This window comes from Cinclus cinclus, chromosome 6 (genome assembly GCF_963662255.1).
Source record: "Cinclus cinclus chromosome 6, bCinCin1.1, whole genome shotgun sequence".
Classification (NCBI taxonomy): domain Eukaryota; kingdom Metazoa; phylum Chordata; class Aves; order Passeriformes; family Cinclidae; genus Cinclus; species Cinclus cinclus.
The window spans coordinates 24,197,363-24,216,614 of NC_085051.1; the positions used below are offsets into that span (position 1 = coordinate 24,197,363).

Genomic DNA, 19,252 nt, shown 5'->3' on the forward strand with positions numbered 1-19,252 from the left:
GCAAACTTTGTGATAAACTGCTTGTGGTTCTTGACTCCTCACTCTAGGGTGGAAGTGAGAGCTGGTTCACAGATAGCAACAATGCCATTGCATCACTTGCTTTTCATCCTACGGCTCAGCTCTTGTTGATTGCCACTGCCAATGAGATACATTTCTGGGACTGGAGTCGTCGGGAGCCTTTTGCTGTGGTGAAAACAGCCAGTGAGATGGAACGGGTCAGGTGAGCTCCTGCTTCTGGGTGAAGAGAACACCTGTATGTGAAAAAAGGTCAGATTTGGGAAGCGTGTGTGAGGTTCCTCTGGGATGCTGCACCCTCTGCACTCAGGCAGTGGAGAGAAGTGTTGCTTGCAACTCCTTGATTCGGTAGAAAACTGATTCTGTGGGCGGGAAGAAAACCAATTGCAAGTAATAGACCAGCTTCATTGTTCATATTTGTAATAGGGCATGTGTCCATTACATGTCCAGAATTTGCTTCATGTTGATTTGTAGGCTTAGTAATTAAACTTGTCAGTCATAAGGATGAGAAAACCCAGCAATTGCTGGAACAGAATGCTGGGCTATTACTTTGGCACACTTGTAGAGGAAACTGGCTTCCTGGAAACCTGATGCCTGCTTTTGAGCAATTTAAAAGAAGACAACGATGTGGCATCAAGGAACATTAATATCTCCCTTTGTACCAAATGAATTTTATAATATAAACACTTATATTCCCTTAAATTTTCTCGCTATTTCAGTTGATACAGAGTACTTATTTCCAGCTTTTAACTTTGCTGTAGTGTTGCTGTGGACTATAAAATAACTTCAATCTTCATCTAGATAGGTACATTTTGTACTTCTTAATGTATAAACTTTTTGACATCTTTCATAAAAATGTTGATAATGTAGTATAATGTTCTCTTTGCAAATATGTAGTGGGGTTTTCTTCCCTGATGTGTTCAGCTTCCTGTGTCAATGTGGAATGTGAACTGATGGATATTCTGGCACTGCTTTTATTTTAGGCTGGTACGGTTTGATCCCTTGGGACACTACTTGCTCACAGCGATAGTTAACCCTTCTAACCAGCAGGTAAGGAGAATGTCAGGACTTACACTGACTGGCTAATCACGAGGTGCTCTATGTACTTTAGCCCTAGTCTGTTTCTAAGTGGACTTGTGTTTTAGTGAAAACCTGAAGTCTTCTAAAGCTGAGTTCTGTCTCACCTTCATTGGTCACATGAATGTTCTTGTGTTACGTGAATGGCTAATAAAGTGCTTTCCAACATGTGATTGTTTTGCCCTCTCTGTCTGACTAATGGTGGGACAGAGGTCTCAGTGGTCCTATTCTTTCAGTTCTGTTGTGATGTTCTTTTGGATTTTAGGCTATTTGAGGTTTTAATAATTCTCCCCTTAGACACTGATACTTCTGTTTGTATCAACAATGTATTGTGAAAGCTCACAGGGCTGTAGGAAGAGGTTGTCTAGATCCATAAAACGAACTTAGAAACCATCTCAACTGATTTCCTCCAAAGTCAAGGCCTTCAGGAAGGGACTTACCACATCCTTTCATCTGTCTGGGCTGGTAGCTGACTCTCTGCCGTTTATATGGAAGTATAGGATTTTGCTTTGAGGTGACTGAACTTTGTTTCCTTCTGCAGAGCGATGAGGAAGTGGAAATCTCCGTGGACAGCACAGAGATGCCGCATTATCGCCAGCGCGCTATCCTTCCGTCTCAGCCTGTGAGGCGCACGCCTCTCCTGCACAACTTCCTGCATATGTTGTCCTCCCGCTCCTCTGGCATACAGGTGGGAGAGCAAAACAGTGTTCAAGACTCTGCTACCCCATCCCCTCCACCGCCTCCACCACCACCACCTCCGCCTCCAGCCAGTGAGAACACAAGGGCATCTGTCTATAACAGGCTCCGGGAGCGAGTCAGCTATCCCACAGCAGAGTGCTGCCAGCACCTGGGGATGTTGTGCCTTTGCAGCCGATGCTCTAGTGCAAGACTTCCTTCTTCTCTCTTCCCACACCAGGAAAATGCACCCTCCACGTCTTCTGGGGCCACTGGCACTTCCTTCTCCTCTGTGCAGACAGAGCCTTATCAACCCCCAGAGCAGGCATCCATAGCGCAGGAGGAGCAGGGGATACTTAACAGGCCCTCTGCTTTCAGCACAGTTCAGAGCAGCACTGCTGGCAACACCCTGCGCAACCTTAGCCTGGGCCCCACACGGCGGTCCCTCAGCGGGTCCTTGGCAGGCCACCAGTCGAGGTACCAACAGTCTGCGAGAGAGATGGCTTCAGGCTTGGGTGGGTCTGACTGGTCCAGGACAGTGCTGAACATGAGCTCTCGGTCTGAGCTGGAAGCCATGCCTCCCCCTAGGACCAGTGCCTCCTCCGTGAGCTTGCTGTCCGTGCTCAGACAGCAGGAGGGAGGTTCCCAGGCATCAGTCTATACCTCTGCAACAGAAGGGAGGGGCTTTTTGGCCCCAGGGGCTGAGGTGAACAGTGGTAGTAGTGCTGGCCCGAGCAATCCGGCCAGCATTCGTAATGAGCTCCAGTGTGATTTGAGGCGATTCTTCCTGGAATATGACCGGCTTCAGGAGTTAGATCAGGGGATTGGTGGGGAGCCCAGCCAGTCGCAACAGGCTCAGGAAATGCTCAACAACAACATTGAGCCTGATCGACCGGGTCCCTCCCATCAGCAGACTCCACAAAGCAGTGAAAACAATTCCAATTTGTCCCGGGGTCACCTGAACCGCTGTCGTGCTTGTCATAACCTGCTGACCTTTAACAATGACACGCTGCGCTGGGAAAGAAGCACGCCTAGCTACACACCAGGGCAGGTCCAAAGCACATTTGAGGGTGTGCCTCCAAATACCAGCCAGGTGCAGCCTGCAGAGAGAACCGAGGGCAGAGCTCCTGCCTCTAGCAGACTGCAGCTGGGCAGCTCTTCCACCCCGCAGGAGGAGAGGACCGTGGGAGTGGTCTTTAACCAGGAGACGGGGCACTGGGAAAGAGTTTACAGCCAGTCGGCTTCAAGCAGACCTGGGAATGTATCACAGGAGGCCTTAAACCAGGAAATGCCTGAGGAAAGCTCAGAGGAGGATTCACTCAGGAGGTAAGATACATGCTTGCCGTTCCTCCTCTATTTTTTCTTGAACCTTTCCCATCTAGTCTGAGGTTTTTCAGTATTTTCAGAGTTAAAAACCTTCTTCTCATATGGCCGTGTGCTATTCACGTAGATGAAAATAGAGATGTTGGTGTTGATGTCTTTATAGCTGCCATTGTCATGCTGCAGATGGGTTCTGAAGATTGTAAGGGCAGAGACTGGATCTCTCAATGGTAGTACAGACAGGCAAAGGGGTGGGCTCTTGCAGCAGATCTCTGGGGTGAACTGTGCTCCTGGTGTTTCTGAGACTTTGCAGAAGCAGCATGGAAACTCAGAATGCATTAATGCTGTCCTTTGTGCCTCCTATCACACACACCCTATCATCACGTGCTATGCATGGAGAGTCTGCCTAGGGTTGGCATGGAAAACTGGGCATGAGTAAGTTGTTAAGTTAACAGGGTTAACAATAATTTTCTTAGTGTTGTCCAGAGGGGGAAAAACATCAGAACTCTGTGTTAGTAGTTTAGGTATATGCAGCAATTGGTTTGCCCCTGGTAAGGGAGGTAAGTTTTGAAAAGTGGCTCCTGTTGACCTGACCTGGTTGGGGATGTGCTGATCACTGGAAATTTTAGGTTTTGCTGTCTTCTTTTTCAGTAAGGTGATTTTTTTTTTTGAAGGATATTTTTCTTCTGCTTCAAATATGATACAAGAAACTGGACGAGCTAAATTGAGTTTGTATCAGGAAAGACCTATCCTTTGTGTGAAAGTGTCTTCACTGGTTCATGTGGATGATACAGCTACATTGGTATTTTGGATAGGGTTTCCAGACTGCGTTTCAGTTTCACATCTTCTCTGTCAAATGGTTTGTGCTTTCACCAGAGGAAGGGTTCAGTCTTGCTGTTTCTCTGAAAAAGATGCTTTGAGCTGTAGAAAAACAAAATTTCCAGGTTGGATGCAGATATAACTAAGAAGGCTTTGTAAGCAGGAGTGCCCGAGGAAAGGGAATTCTTTCCTCTGTCGTACAGATAAGCTGATTATACTGAGGCTGGAACAGCGGCTACCTTTTTTGTTCCTGTAGTTGCATAGCAAATAAGTGGTGGTGGTCATAAAATTATTCATCTGTTTCTAAATCCTTGCCCCAGTTTTATTTTTTTAATAGCCTGCCATAATGAGAGTCTCAAGCTGATTACATGGAAGCTGCTTCTTGGGCCTGAACTTACCTACTGTTACTTTAAGTCAGATACCTCTTGTCCCGTATTAAAGGGCATAAGAGTAAGAAGGAGCTGTCAAATTTAGCTTCAAGTCTTGCGTTGTCTTTCTTTTGAAATAGTGCTACATCCTTATGTCTTCTCCACTGTGTCTTGTTTTCTGGGATGAGTCACTGTAGTGTCAGAAATAACAGTGCAAATAACCTTCTTATTGATCAGGCAGTTGGCACATATTTGGACAATGAGATATGGTGGGATATATAGATATGATCTTTTCTGTGGTAACTGTATAATTTAAAAATGCCCTGAGGCATATAATTCAATCCACCCCAGCCTGTGGGAGTCAAACAACGAGAGTCCTATGACTAAGTCTCTGGGTCACTTTGCCTGTCATCCATGGTGGTTGCTGCTGCCAGCTCCAGTGGCTGTAGCATTTGTGAAGGGTTACTTGCCTACCTGGTCACCTGAGCAAACAGGAACTTTTCACTGAGACTTCTGATTTGGATTGGGTAGTTCGATGCATGAGCTTAATTCCAGAGGAATTCCTGTAAAATGAAACCTTTAATGAAACCTTTCTGGCAAAGCTTATTGGGAATCTCCTAGGGACTCTTTTGTTCTCCCAATCTCCTGCTTCTGTTGTCAGGCCTTTCTAAAGAACAGGTGCTGCAGGGGTTTCTGCTTACCTTCGAACTGAAGTTAAAGTTGTCTGTGGAGTTCTGAGGTAAGAAGCTGGAAGCAGTGGGCAGTCTGGTATTAAATGCTTGTGACAATTCCCTTGAAGTAAAACTTGATTTCCTTTCTTGTTAAACACATTGGGTGGGCTTGTGGCTTTATGAAATCTTTTCCCATAAAAGGAACCCTGCATGCAGGATAGCTCTATCCTGCAGGTGTAATTTCTGCTATTCTCAAAGTAGCTGTTTATATTTTTCTTTACAGAATGTGAGAGATGAGATTAGCTCAGTTGGGTTGGAGCATGGTGCTAATAGCACCAAGGTTGTGGGTTCAATCCCCATAAAGGCCATTTACTTAAAAGTTGGGCTTGATCATCCTTGTGGATCCCTTCCAACTCATAATATCCTGTGACTCTATTAACAAGTCAGCAAGCGCCCACTTACCTAAATTTTGCATAAACATCTCACACCAAGCCTTCATGTCTCCCAGACCTAGGGCTTGCTTTCACAATGGGGCGTGCTGGAACCACTTCTGCACAGCAGAATCCAAAATGTCTGTTAACCTTTGGAGCTACAGAAGCATGCAAGGATGGGTTCTGAGGGTCCTGAGATACATGTAATGCTGAAGGTGCTGATGAAATACAAGGGGGAGGATAAGCCTTCAAACCTGAGGGTACAAGTGGTAACGCATACACACTTCCAATCTATGTAATTTTGTGTCTCTGAGCATCTTGTTAATTCTTAGTGTTGGAATCCGAGATGCGCTCATAACGTGCTTTATAATTTTGTTCTTCTTTGTCTCTCCATTAGATGTCCTCATTGGGCAATTGAGCTCTGTATTCTAAGGTCAGCCAAAAAATGTAAGATAAAATTTGTATCTGGAAACTGTGTATGTTCTCATTCCCTGTCCATGGGCAGGATTCATTCCCTGACTTGGCTTTCCTAATTGAGAAGTAGCTTTCTGGGAAAACATTCCCATTGATGGTCAATTAAGTTAATAGGATAGTTTAGTGAAGGCTGTTCTTTGAATTCTGTTGTTGCAACTATGTCAGCTGGGTAATTCTGCTCTTGTTCTGCTGAGAGAATTCTGCTCTTTCTGATGGTCCTAGGCTAATTACCTTGGACTAATCACAAATAATTAATAGGCGTTGACACTATTCCTAGCTAACAGCTCTGGCACCTCTGTTAGGAGGAGCATGTCACTGGGAGCCTCAGCAGTACAAGGAGTCCAGTCACATTCAGCTTGGCCTGAAAGTAGCATGGCATTGAGCTGTGTGCTTCAAGTTGTGCTGGTGAGGCACGAATTTGGGGAGAATTTATGGTCTACGTCAAGTAAAAGTTCATGAGACTGAGCTTCAGCTTTTCTGAGGTTCTCCAGGCTGACCTCATTAATTCAAATGTAGGGGGTTTTCCCCTGTGGATGTCTTTGCCTCACTTTTAATATCAAAGTGAAAAGAATCTCAGAAATCTCTGAAGCTGCCATGTGAAATGTGCTGCAGAAAATTGGTCATAGAAGCTGTTGGAAAGATGCGGATGAAAGAAGGATAACTGAGCAAGAGATGATAGCTAGTTAATTTTTTTTTTTGTAACTACCTGTTAATTTAAAAATGAGTTGAGGAGGTATTGTATTAATACTGTAATCTCAGTGAGGGAAAAGATCCTCTAAGTACTTAAAACAAGCCATTGTTGCTTTGTGGGCCTATTCAGGTTGAGAATGAAAAGCTAAACAGGGAATGAAAGAGGATTCTTCTAGTCAGCTGCTTGTTTGAGAGGAGCTGGTGCCACCTTCTCAAGACAGTGATACACATAATCTAGCAGTGATGTCTGCTGAAATATGTATCAATTCAGCAGCTAATGCTATGTACAGTCCAATGCTGACTAATAAAACTGATCCAGATTTTCTCTTTGGCTATATTAGTATGACACAAGTGACATCTACAGAATTAGTGTGGGGATTTTAGAAATAAAAAAGGAGAATAATTAGGTTATAATTTTTTATTTTTTTTTCTGTGTTCTGGCATGGCACCCCAGGCCACAGTATTTCTGGAATGGATGAAAGGAGCAAGTAGCGATGTGTGTCCCTGCTAACATATTTCAAACCTTATTCAGTGAAACAATTCCTACAGATGGGGAAAATAAGGAAGAGGAAAATTAAATCTACAGATTTAGCTGCTTGTTATACATGAGGGGAACAATTTTTATGTAGTTTATCTGTTTATTTTGTCTAGAGATTTGAGTACATTACTGCAAATAAAAGGTGTGTTCTGTTCTTTTGCCAGGCAGGTTTGCATCAAACTTACGTTTCACAAGGAAATGCTTATTATCCTTTTTCTTCCATGAAGAAGCTTTGTCTGTTGATTATGTTAAACTTCTCTAACCACTTCACTGCACTCATTCCAGAGGCCAGATTCTGTAGGCTGTGGTATGAGTAACTGTGCCTGCATTTTAGGAATTTATGATGTTTTCACCTTGCCTCACCTATTTAGTTTGACAGACAAGATACATTGTTGAAGTTATGTGAAAATCTGAGAAGTCTTTTGAACCGTCCTGGGTGACACTTTTGTCGTGCATGCAGGCAGAAAGGAGTGAGTATGTGTGATGTGGGGAAATTCTTGTCTGGGGATCCTTGTACAAACTCCTTTGTTTGTGAGTGTATGAAATGCAGAGTCCACAGTGCTGTGCAAATATTTGACCGGTTGAAATTGGCATAGCTTACCAAAGGCTTTGCTGTGTTTTAGTCTGTTGGATGCACTGTGCACAAGTGAGGTGAAACCATCTTCCCTGAAACTATGTAACAGGGTCCAGGGACAGATCTGTGTCTCTGATTTTGTCAGGTCTCATTTGAGGACTCTGGTCCTGCCTACCTTGTTCTTGCTATGAGATGTGAACCCGGTCACATGTAGTACAGTAACTCCAGCTCATCTCGTTTCTCTTCAGTGTCCATGGCCTTTCTGGCCGCACGCAGCTCTCCATACAGTAGCTGTGAAGACAAATACCTAGTCTGTTCCACTTTGAATTTCTCAGACCTTATTTCCATATTGCTTTGCTGCCACAAGGGGGTAATGTTGCTTCTGCTCCTTTCTGTCTCCTTTCCCAACCTGAAAGTTTCCTAGTTCTTGTATGAAGGGTAGCTTGAGGACCCTCCCCACTCCCGAAGGCAGCTTATTTCTGTAGTTACCATACAATTGCAAGTTCGTCAGTGTTTGGAAAAAGGCGTAAATGCGAGGATCCAGACGGGAAATGGCTCTGATGCAGAGCGCAATCGAGGGAGGAGCTTTTCCTTTTGGCTTTTGTAAGGGTTTGAAAGAGATGTGGATCTGCAGTGAGACAGGTTTTTTTTGTCTTTCTGATGTAAATGCTCATGAATTAGAGCTCTAAAAGATCTGGCAAACTTGTGGAATTCTGGACTTCCTGCTTATTGCCTACCAAGCCTGGAGCAAACTTTTCATTGTAGTCTCCCTTCTCAAAGGTTTTGTTTTCATTTTAATGGTTGCTCACCCGCTCCAGTGACTTTTGTAATATGAAGCTTGTTTTCTGGAGGATTGCTTGGCAGATATTGGTCGGAGTTTGGGCAATCACTTTTTCCCTGGAGCTCTTTTTGTTCTCTTCTTCAAGTATGCCTTGAGCGATTACCTAAATTTGGAGTTTTTCCATAAGAAGGCAAAGAATATTTTTAGGGTTTTTTATTCTGTTTGGTTTGGTTTTTTTTCCTAGTGCAAATAGGTATGGCTTGCTCAAAGCCTTGAGGGGATGCCTCTTCTGCTCTAGGTTTTTGATACAGTGCTGACTTGTGATCGAGTTGGGACCAGTCTACAGTTAAGGAGATTCACAGGGTAGGAGCAACCCCAATCTGCCCAACAGTGATCAGTGCTGTGTATGAAATGGAAAAGAGTATGGTCACTATTGCAGTTTTTGTTCCTGAGTTCATGCTGGCGGAGCCTTCTGATGTGCAGCCCTTGTTTTGATGTAGATGACCAAGGGTGATCGGATCTCTGCATGTACTGACTTCTGGTAACTTTCTTACTGTGCAAAGCACTGAATGAAAGGGTGTATGTCACTTATATCTTTGCTTTAAAAACTGAACAACCAGAACACTTCCTTGTCCCCTGCCATGGATACAGAATTCCCTAGGAAGACACAGTTCTGTGACTGACATTTACCATCAAATCAGAGAGGAGGGTATTGCTACTCACTTCACCTTTCAGGGGAGAGGAGCTAAAGCAGGAGGGAATTACCTTGTATAAAACTACAAATATGTTTTATAGTGGAGACAGAACACATACCTAGTGTATCCTGCCTTTTGTTCCATTCCTTATTTCTCAAAATCCTTGTAGTTGCTATTTTTTTCCTAATTGCTAGCAGCAGTTGTGGCTTGCTTATTCAAGTATTTAATATATATTATGGCAGTGGTGTTTAGTTCACAGAGAAAAGGAGGCTTGAGCAGGAGAAGGGTACACCTGAGCTGTGGAGAAGAGGCTGGTGCTCAGACTGCGCATTGGTTGGAAAGTTAGCCAGGACACATAAGAGTGAACAAAAACCTTTGGGTCTGTTGGGAGCATAAAGTGAAATGATAGTCTGAAGGTGACATGAACATTTAAACATTATATTTAGCTGTGTTTATGTGTGAGATGTGCAGGCTATGGACAAACTTGGTGAGTATTGTTTGTTTGTCCTTTACTAAAAATGGAAAATACAAATTAAGTTTTATCATGATACTGTAAACATAGCCTGAACTATAGGAGAGGCTGCCATGATATCCATATGGTCAGTTAATGCTAAGTGAGCTCTGGGGTTATTGCTGTCACCCTTCCAGCTTTGTGGGTTTTATTCCAGACCAAGCCTGCTTTGTCTCTGTGGGCAGGAAAGACTGTTTTACTGAAGTTCTACAAGTTTGAGCTCTTTAGTGTGCTGCTAGTTATGTGGAAGAACAGGTGAAGGAAGTGCCTGTTTTCTTGCACAAACATTCCTTCCCCTGCCTTTGCTAGTTTCCTGATTTAAGAATAATTTAAGGTTGCTAGAGCCCTATTCTTCTTCACTGATAGTTGGTGGGCAAGAAAAATGGTGCCTTGTGCTGCTTTCTCTTCTTGCAGTAACTAATGGAGGTCACTCCCTGCTGCCGAATTTCCCCTGGTGCTTTCCCCCCAGGAAAGTTGGACATATACCTGCAGCCTTCGCCAAACTTGCAGAAAGGTGTAAGCAGCTTTGTCTTTTTCTTGGCCTGAATTTAAACATGCATCAATGACTGTAGCAGACTAAAAGAAATTCTTTTCCCCATGTTCCTCTTGTAGCAGCTTGACTTGCAAACTAGGCAAGGCTATAGAAATAACTGCTTCTGAAATACCTTCACGGTATTTTCCCATTTGAATCATTGCCCTTCTTCTACTCCTCTTCCTAGTCCAGGCCTAGCAATGAGGAGTTCACCTATAAAAGAAATGGGTAAAGTTTGTTCCTCTGCAATCTCTAGGCAACAAAAACCTCTTTCCCTACAAGTGTCTTTTCTGTGGGAACTGTTCTGGAATTTTACCTGCTGCAGTGTGGCAGCAAGGAAGCTTACTGAATCTGAATTAAAGTGACATTTTAGTGAGACTGGAAGAGGTATGTGCTTCCCAACTGGCTTTTATTTTTGCTTCTATTGAGATCTAGAATTGAGTGGGGTTTTTGAGTTTTTTGGTGGTGTTTTTGTGTGTGTGTTTGGGGGGGGGGGTTATTGCATTGTGGGATTTTTTTTTTGTTATTATTATTTGGGTGAGTGTTGGTTGTTGTTGTTTTGGGCAGGTTTTTTGATGGGGTTGTTTGTTTTTTTGAGGAATGCATATATGAGGTGACTATAGACCAAAGATCTTGAATAAACACAAACTGCTCAGAAGTTTAAAGACAGCTGACTTCAAACAGATTTGAGGATACCATAAAACATAACAGTTCTCAACTTTCCTACAGAGAGGGAAGAAGTGTGAATAGATTCCCTCTCCTGAAAACCATCCTTTTTTAGGATGTCTGTCTCATCTGCTCTCTGCACATACTTTCCCTGCAGCTAATACAGCTGCTGCAGGGTGGGCAGCATGTCCAGACAAGCTCACTTGACCAGGTACAGTTGCTCCTGTTTCTGTTTTTTTTACCTATTTGCCTTGAGTTCATGTAATTGTATTCTGTCTAGGGGATGATGCTCAGCTTATGATTAATGAAGGTCTGTGATGTGCTTAAAACTATCTACCTGTGATTTTTAGAGCCTGTAGTCTGGCTTCAGTGAGTCACATTAAAACAGTGTCTAAGTTTCAATTTGGTTTTGGTTTTTGTCCAGAAACAAGTTTTTGGCAGGCTCTCAGACCTTCTGTTTCAGGCCTGCTTGCTCACCTGAAAGGTTTCTGTAGCTTTCTTCACAGTGGGTAAGAGCTGGACATGCTGGCAGTGTAGTGTGCCTTTTTATTGTAATACAATCCCGTAAATTTTAGATATGCATTCAATTTACATATGCTTCATGTGTGCAGTCACTCTTCATGCTCTTTATAAATGCTCACAGCGTGGTGTGTCTGGGGACAAAGTGCCCTTACCCAATTATTTGCTCCTTTTCACAGAATCTGGGCTGGAGAACTTGCAGTAGGGCAGCATTCATCTAATCTGTGGGCCCAGAGCAAGAGAAGAGAGGGAGACCTGTGATCTGACTCAATAATACAACTGTAACCAAAATAGTGATGACTCCAGATTTCTCCAGTTGAGCTGTTCTGGTCTGTTGAATAGCTAACATGCATTTTAAACATTTTCCACATACATATTTAACTGATTGCACCAAATGGCTGTTTGTGTGCTGATGTAAGTGACCTCCTTCCTTGCTCTTCTTGAGAGAGCACCTGCTGAAACTGAAGGCTGTAAATAAACAGGGTTCATTATCTGCCAGGAAACTGACTCATTTTTCTGCTTGAAATGCATTAGTATGAAATCATTCCCTTGTCTTCTTGAAGTGGGAAGGCTGGCCTAAGTGACTGAACTAGCCTCCCAGTCATCTGTTGACCTGACTTTCTTCATTACTCCAGTGTGATCAAGAGCATTTTAAAGGAATTGCTTGATTTGTGATGAGACCTCTGTTTTCATAGCCTTAGAAACCTATGGAGATAACGGTATGTCTTCTGCCCCCTCAAAAAGACACCTCCTCTTCAATTCCCCATGGAGAAACATGAGTCGTATGTAATTATTCCAGAAGCTGACGCAAATCTGCATGTGTGGGTAAGCAGAGATTTCTGCTGTCCACAGAGTCTGTGGTGTTGGGAACTCTCAGAACAAGGAGAATTTGAAGCAGACATAGAGATGAAGGTAGGCAGAAGAGCCCTCAGAAGAGTAAAGCTGTCTGCAGGCTGAGGGAGTTCAGCGTGTTGGCCGTGCTTTTAAAACTTAGGATAACTAGAAACCCATACCCTCCAGCTGAATTTCTGATACAATGGCATGTTGTTAAGGGTCTAGGTGTAGAAATGTGATATCCATCTTCAGCTTGGTGTGGGTGCCAGCCCCATCTTGAGCATTGGTGTGAAACTGCCACTGTAGAGCAAAATAGCATGTGCAGTAGCTTGAACTGGTTTTAATTTCTTCTCCTCTCCTGTCCCTCAAGCTTTGCCCCTGCAGAGTGGAAGTGCAAGATCTTTTCATGTTGGAGTTATTGCCAAAATTAATCAATGCTGCTTGCTATAGCTGGGCTTGACCCTTTTGATGTCTGCTGTGGATGTGTGTTCCCTCTTGCTTGTTGAAATAATGAACTAATCATTCCCCAGATGCTGTATGATGAGGAGCTCTTCGTAATGTTCATCTGTCTTTTGTTCTGATGCATGGCCTTTTTCAGCAGGTGAAGTAATAGATGAACAGTGCAGCCCTGAGGCTTCTTAAAAGAATCTGTCACTTTCAGTAAAGCCACCCACTTCCCCTGTGATGAGCTCTAAAGTTGCTGTGTAGCTCCTGCGGCATCAGGTGGTAAATGGAAATTGGAGTTCTTAGTCCAAGAGCAGATGTGCAGTAATAGCACAATTCATAAGGTGGTATTACTTTCTAGATAAATTTAGATAAGTTTAAAGGGTTAATTAACCGTGTTTTTCTTGGAACTTTGCTCCCCATCTTGTAATTAGGAGAACTCAGTTCCCAGTGCTCATTTTTGCTGTTCAAACTCTTACTTGACGCTTCCTTGTTTTGTGTAATTGTGCTGTTTTTCTCTCCAGTCCTTACCATCTTGGCTGAAGGCCTTATGTGCTGTCTCGTTTCTGACTGAGAAATCCTTACAGTTTGTTTTCTACAGGATTCTTGCCCAGAATCAATGAAAGGGAAAAAATCACTTTCTGTAATAATTTCTGCCTTATATCAGACATGCTCCTATGAACAACTCTGCACCTCCAGCTGGGAAGGATGTCTTCTCTGTCCTTAGTTGCACCTTCAGAGTTAACACAAGTTCTTTCCCACAAACAGACCAAAGTATTCTACAAAGGCTGTGTTTCGAACTTGTCTCTGATCACATATTGCATCTTTGCTTTCCCTAAAAAAAGGAAACTATCTTGTAAAGGTTGCTCATTGTATGGAATACCTTAAAAAAAAAAAGGTGATGAAAAGGATGCCTAACAGAGTTTGGATAGAAAGACAGCCACCAACTCTAGTTCCTCACTGATGATGAGGTGTTTCGCACAGTTGTGAGCAAGGGGATGGAGGAGCTAACTCAGAACTGTAAAAGTGACTGTTGAGGGTTTAATGAGTAGTGATATTTTCAGGTATTTTACCTCTTGTAGATGGTTACAGCTATCTTAAGAAAAGCTTGATCCTTTTGTTTGACTATATTTTCTCTTAAGCATCTGTTTCTGACCTGTCTTAATGTAGTCTTAATACCAGGCTAAATATGTCTAACCATAACCATGTGAAAGCTGAAGCAGTCTAGAAATGTTAGCTTAGAGGTATCAGAACAGATTATGTTAAAAACTTAATTTTAGAAATCATTTTTTCAAGCAATCTTTAGAACTGCATACTGATTGGTTTTTTATTTTAAGCTTGAATATGAAACTGGTGAAGAGCAATAGTGTTTTTCTGTTTGACAAGGACTACAAAACTTTTATGGAAAATGAAGCTATGGAACAAAATGCTTGATGGTTTCTGCTTACGTGATTTCAATTTGCTGTTTGAAAATAGGCAACACAATACAGATGTCTGAAATAATTTTTCCTATTCTTCTGAGGAAAGGGAAAGAAAGAATGTGCAAGCCAGTGGATTGGGTTGTTTGAGATTTTTATTTAAAATAGTCTTCTAGTGCTCTATCAAGGCTATAATTGATCTCCAAGAATTAATTTGGTTTGTTAACAGTAAATTAGGTTCAATGTTTGAGGGAGGGTATTAGTACTATTGGACAACTAAAGAACATTCAGCTGTTTTCATGCTTTAGCTTTCTTATTATCTTTAGGTTATGCATTGCCTGGCTGTAAGAGGTAGAAGATTGAAGGGTATCTAGTTTTAAACTGTTGCTATTCTTTATCTTCTTATGAGAAACTACGGGAGCACACTCACAGGGACGAGTGCTCAAGGGAACTGAGTGCTGGCTGTAAATTAGAGGGCTGAAAAAGGGATGTAATATGTAGTGTGATAATTTTCACTTCCAAATGGGCAGTATGCAGTATAAGAGTCTTTTCAGGGAAGACATAAAACCAGGGGAGGAAAGTCAGAGGCTGCCAAGAGTCATCAATATACTTTTCCATCAAAGGATAACTAGGAATTTTCTGTTTTAAGCTCTGCTCATAGCTGAAGGCTGGGAGTATGGGAGGGGTAGGTGTGATTGCTGTCCTTAGAATGCTTCATTTTACTGGTTTGCCCTGGTTGTTGGTGTAGAGCAGCTTAGGAGGATGGCAGCTGACTGAACACCCTTTTGATTCTAAGGAAACAACCTCAGTGCTGTTTGTTAACACCTCCCTTTTGGATGGGGAGGAAAACCCTTCCCTCAGTGTCTCTTGGAGTAGCGTTACTCAGTAACGCTCATGCTGTGACAGCAAATCTAAGATGTGGTGTAGGGATTGCATATCCTTAGAAACTATTACTGGAAGTTAAATTTGCTGCAGTTAAGTGTGTTCTCAAAGCCTGCTGAGATGAATTGCTCTGTCCCCAAAGGCTTTGGTGGTGATCCTCATGCCCGTGGGGAGAATGGGGATACAATGGCTGATGTGCTATGAGGATGTTGTTTCATGACCTTTTTCCCCTTGAACTGCAGCTCCTGGCATTCAGCTTCATTCCTGAAAAATCTCCCTTTTCTGCTTGTAATGTCTTGTATGTGTGCACTCTTTCTCTCTCCTTTGTCTAGAGGTGTTCTGTAACTTGGAGTCTGCTTCACCTGCTTGCTAGTGATTGCTGCAGACCTGAGTTAGCAGAGCAAGTGTAGAGCAGCAGTTCCAGAGCTGTTGATGTCTGGTAGAAAAAGGAGCCTGATCTCAATCAGAGAGCTGTGATTTCAGTGCTGCTGAACAGAGGCAATTTATATCTTGTAGTAGTTTTAATAAAAAAAATAAACCAAACAAAAACTACAATCCCCCTCCTCCTAATTTAGCAAGCTGGGACAGAAGCATCTCTCAGGGTGAGCAGAGTTAATCTTCATCATTTGCAGGATTGACTGACAACCTGGAGGACGATAATGTGTGATTTTTTTTTTTTCCTGGTGAGCGGGGGAAGAGAGTAGAAATTGCAGTTTCTCTGCTAATTGTACTTTAGATGTCATTTGTGACAATTTCATATTGTCTAGACAGAGATAGTGGAGCAATTGCTTCCATAGAGCCTAGTGTTAGCCTGTTATATATCTGGATAGCAAAAAGGGGGGATGTGGGAGAGGAGGAGGTTGCTGTAAGCTGCAGAAAGGATTCAGGAGTCAGTCATGATCTGCTGAAATGTTTCAAAAGGAGATGCAAGCAATATGCATTTCTGTTCTGTCTTTTCATGTTTCTCTGTTGGAAACTTAAATGTTTTGTGGCTAGCAGTTTACTGCAACAGAGACATTTCTCTTCATCCATGGATTATGTTTGTCCTCCTTAGCAGAATTGCTCCCAACCTCACATTTACTGTGGTAGGATGACTACCTTACACTTTGGGTTTACTGAAAACAAATAGTCTGTGTCTTTTTTGGGATTTCACATGCCAGAAGCTATGAGTGTGACACCTAAGACTTGGCAGAGTACAGCATGACTTGATTTAAGAATATTTATCTGCACCTTCCTGAGGGACAGTAGGTTATATTCTCAGTGACACAGATGAGACACTTTGACGATTATAGCAGTGTATCTATTATTGAACCCATTTGTCAGTACTAAATGCATTTGGATTTGTAACTTTGGGTCTCAAAGGCTAAGTCTAGAATGAGTTAGTTAAAAATGGATTTTATTTGTGCTTAGATACTCTGCCTCAGTATAGTTACTGTTTTTCTTTGGAGCATTAAGCACGGGATGGTCTGTCTGGATCTCACAAGACTGCTTGTTGCCTTGTTTTAGATTTTCTGCCTGTTATGTGTATTTATATCCCTCTGTTCATTGGTCTGTGATCTGAGAGGGCACAGTTGTAAGATAATTACCATCTACTAATCAGACTTAAAATCAGCTCTAGCTTTTAGCAGTTTCTATTAACTGAATTAATTATCTTTGTCCACATGATCTGAATGCGGCCCCAGTGTGTGGCCTGTGTGCCTCGGTGTGAGGTAGTGCAGGAGTTGGACTGGGTCTTGGCAGGCTTGGAAGGCTCTGCTGGAAAGGCCATCTTAACTGAGACCATTCAACTCGGACAGTGCAAGCTCAGAGAGGGTTCTGGAGAATGTATTTAACAGAGTGTTTTTAATCCTGTTCCTTAGAACCCAGTAACCACTGGTCTTCCAAGGGAACCCTTCTGGTGAAGGAGATGCTCCTGCTGCAGCAACTTCTGTTGCTGCATGGGATGGACTCGCAGCCTATTTGGGCAATGTTACAGGGCTGTCGAAGCCCAGAGAAAGTCTCTTTACCTGGACACTTGGCCATCCTGTGGCTCAGGCAACTGTTGGTTACTAAAGTAACCCATACCTGTTCTTGTCTGAGGTGCCAAGTTCCTGCTATTGCAAGACTCTTCAAATACTTATTTCAGTGATCTGTCACAGTGCAGTGCTGAGAATTATAGATTCCCAAAAGTGCTGTTCCCAAGCCAAGCAGGTCTTCTGGCAGACCCACACCGAGTTACAGTCATGTGTGCCCTGCTCCTTCATCCTTGTGGTGTCTTCTGCTTAGTACAGATTTTGATTTCTTTCAATATAGCTTCTGGATGCTTTCTGAAGGTGATCCCTCAAAGTTCATGAGCATCTTAGCCACTTGCCAGTTTTTCCAAAGGTGAGAAGACAAACGTGGGTGGAGAATACCAGGAGACTTCTTTCTAGCAGGGCTTGCTAGGCCATGCAGCATATAGTGGTCATCTTCCTTTGTGGTTTTGATTTTACTGTGTCACTTAGTGGACAGATGCTGAAAGGCTGGGAAAGAAGGTGGGATGTGTAGTGTGTAAGCACCAAGACTTTTGATAGGGGTGAGTTTGATTATTATTTGTGTGTACACATTATCAGAACACCATAGGCATTGCTCACATTAGGAGTTCTAGGGTTGTGACCCTGCCAGAATCTGGATGCTCTGTAAGATCTTTCTCCTTGGCTTAAGTCCAGTGATCAGGCAGGATGTTCCAGTTGGGTGGCAGCCTTGGCATATCCAGATTGCTTGCAAAATGCCATTTTTGAAACAGCTTAGGGAAGCAGATTTCTCAAAAGCATGTTGGTATTGCAGTGGCAGTAACCTAGTCTGTGAACTCTGAGCCAGTGGTTTAGAAGTGACCAGCTGCCTGAGTAGGTAGAATATCCCTTCTGCTAATTTGTAATCTGTCTACCTTTCCCCTAGAAGGAATTAAAGCAGTTTATATGTGATACAAGTAATAGGTATACCTGTATACCTCACAGGTACAGGTGACTTCAGGTACACCTTGTAAAGCTGTAGCACTGTTCACTCTGGATTTGCTGCTTTTTGCACATATTGATATGTAGTTGGAGCAGAAGGAAGAGTTTGGTAAGACAGGATTTGAAGTATAATGACTTTTTGGGTAGCCAAGGGATTCATAATATCTAGCAGTATTGAATGTTAGAGCTTTTGACTCAATAACCTAGGAACCAGGGGAATCAATTAAACTCAAAGTTTAAGAGATTTAGTAACTGTTCTTTAATAAGACAAATGGTTGCCAAACAACTTTGTGCTTGAAAGGACCGGATTTCTTGTCTTATGCATAATCCCAGTGTTTTGCAGCAAGTACTGAGTTTCTCAGGCTGACACACACTTTTCCAACTGGGAAACTGAAGCAATCTCTTGTTGTTTTCTGTATTCTATATCTATAATGTAAAATTGAAGTAATTTTTTTTTTAATTGCTGGAAGGCAGTAAATTTTTTTCTTGAGATCCTCATGGGCTGCTGCTAGGAAAAAAAGATGTCTCATTTGCAATTCTGCTGTCTCTGTGTGGCTAGAAGTGGAAGGTTTGGTGTGGATTTTATCTGGTCCTTCTTCCTGCTTCCTGTGTTGATACTTGCTGTCCTGTACTGCAAAGGCGTTATTGTTATGAGTGTGGGGCTAAGACTGAAAGATTCAAATCTTTCTCAAAAGTATGTGTGTGACTGAGTAGAACAGATGTGGTGTTGGACCTCTTTGACTTTCAAACCACAACCACTTTCATTAAGTTGCAGACTGGAAAACAAAATTTAGCAGAAGTTCTAAGGTAGAAAGACTTGAAAGGGAACTCAGCAATCTTATAAACTGTGAGAGTTGTTTTTTCCACTTTCTGTACCTATCCAAAATAATCTTTCTTGTCTTAATCTAATGTTTGCAACAGGCCACAAGTCAGTCTTCAAACAGTGCTGTCCTCTGGTTTATGACAGAAGCTAGACAGAGGTGCATATAGAAGCCAGGGTGGGCGATATGTTCCTGCTGTATACTTTTGATTCTGCTGCCTTCATGACTCAGTCTCACTGCTCATATATTCAGGCTGTCTGGCTGCATTTGCATACATTTACTTCTTGAGTGAATGTTTAGTATCTCTCCCTGTGGCTGATTACAATACAGAGGAAAATTTTATTTTTTGTAGTTGGGAACCTCTCTTTCAGACCCTTGAGACTAAGATTCAAGATCTTACAATGAATACATATCTGTGGTACCCTTAAAGTCCATTGTGTTCTTTGTCCCCTGCTCCCTAGCCCGTTCCATGTGTAGCCACCTTCGAGTAGGTGAGAATTTGACAGATGGCCAATGCGGTGGTAG

The 19,252-nt window shown here is 42.6% G+C and overlaps 1 protein-coding gene across 3 annotated transcripts in view; it reads left to right on the plus strand.

Annotated features, from left to right (window-relative positions):
- AMBRA1 (autophagy and beclin 1 regulator 1) overlaps positions 1–19,252 on the plus strand; it is a 133,096-nt gene that overhangs the window by 13,115 nt on the left and 100,729 nt on the right. For 2 of the 3 annotated variants that reach the window (XM_062495322.1, XM_062495323.1), the window contains exons 5-7: positions 48–220; positions 999–1,065; positions 1,634–3,093. In XM_062495322.1, coding sequence (XP_062351306.1) covers positions 48–220; positions 999–1,065; positions 1,634–3,093 — 1,700 coding nt within the window. The remainder of the gene's footprint in view (positions 1–47; positions 221–998; positions 1,066–1,633; positions 3,094–19,252) is intronic. The other variant, XM_062495324.1, reaches the window with a different exon arrangement.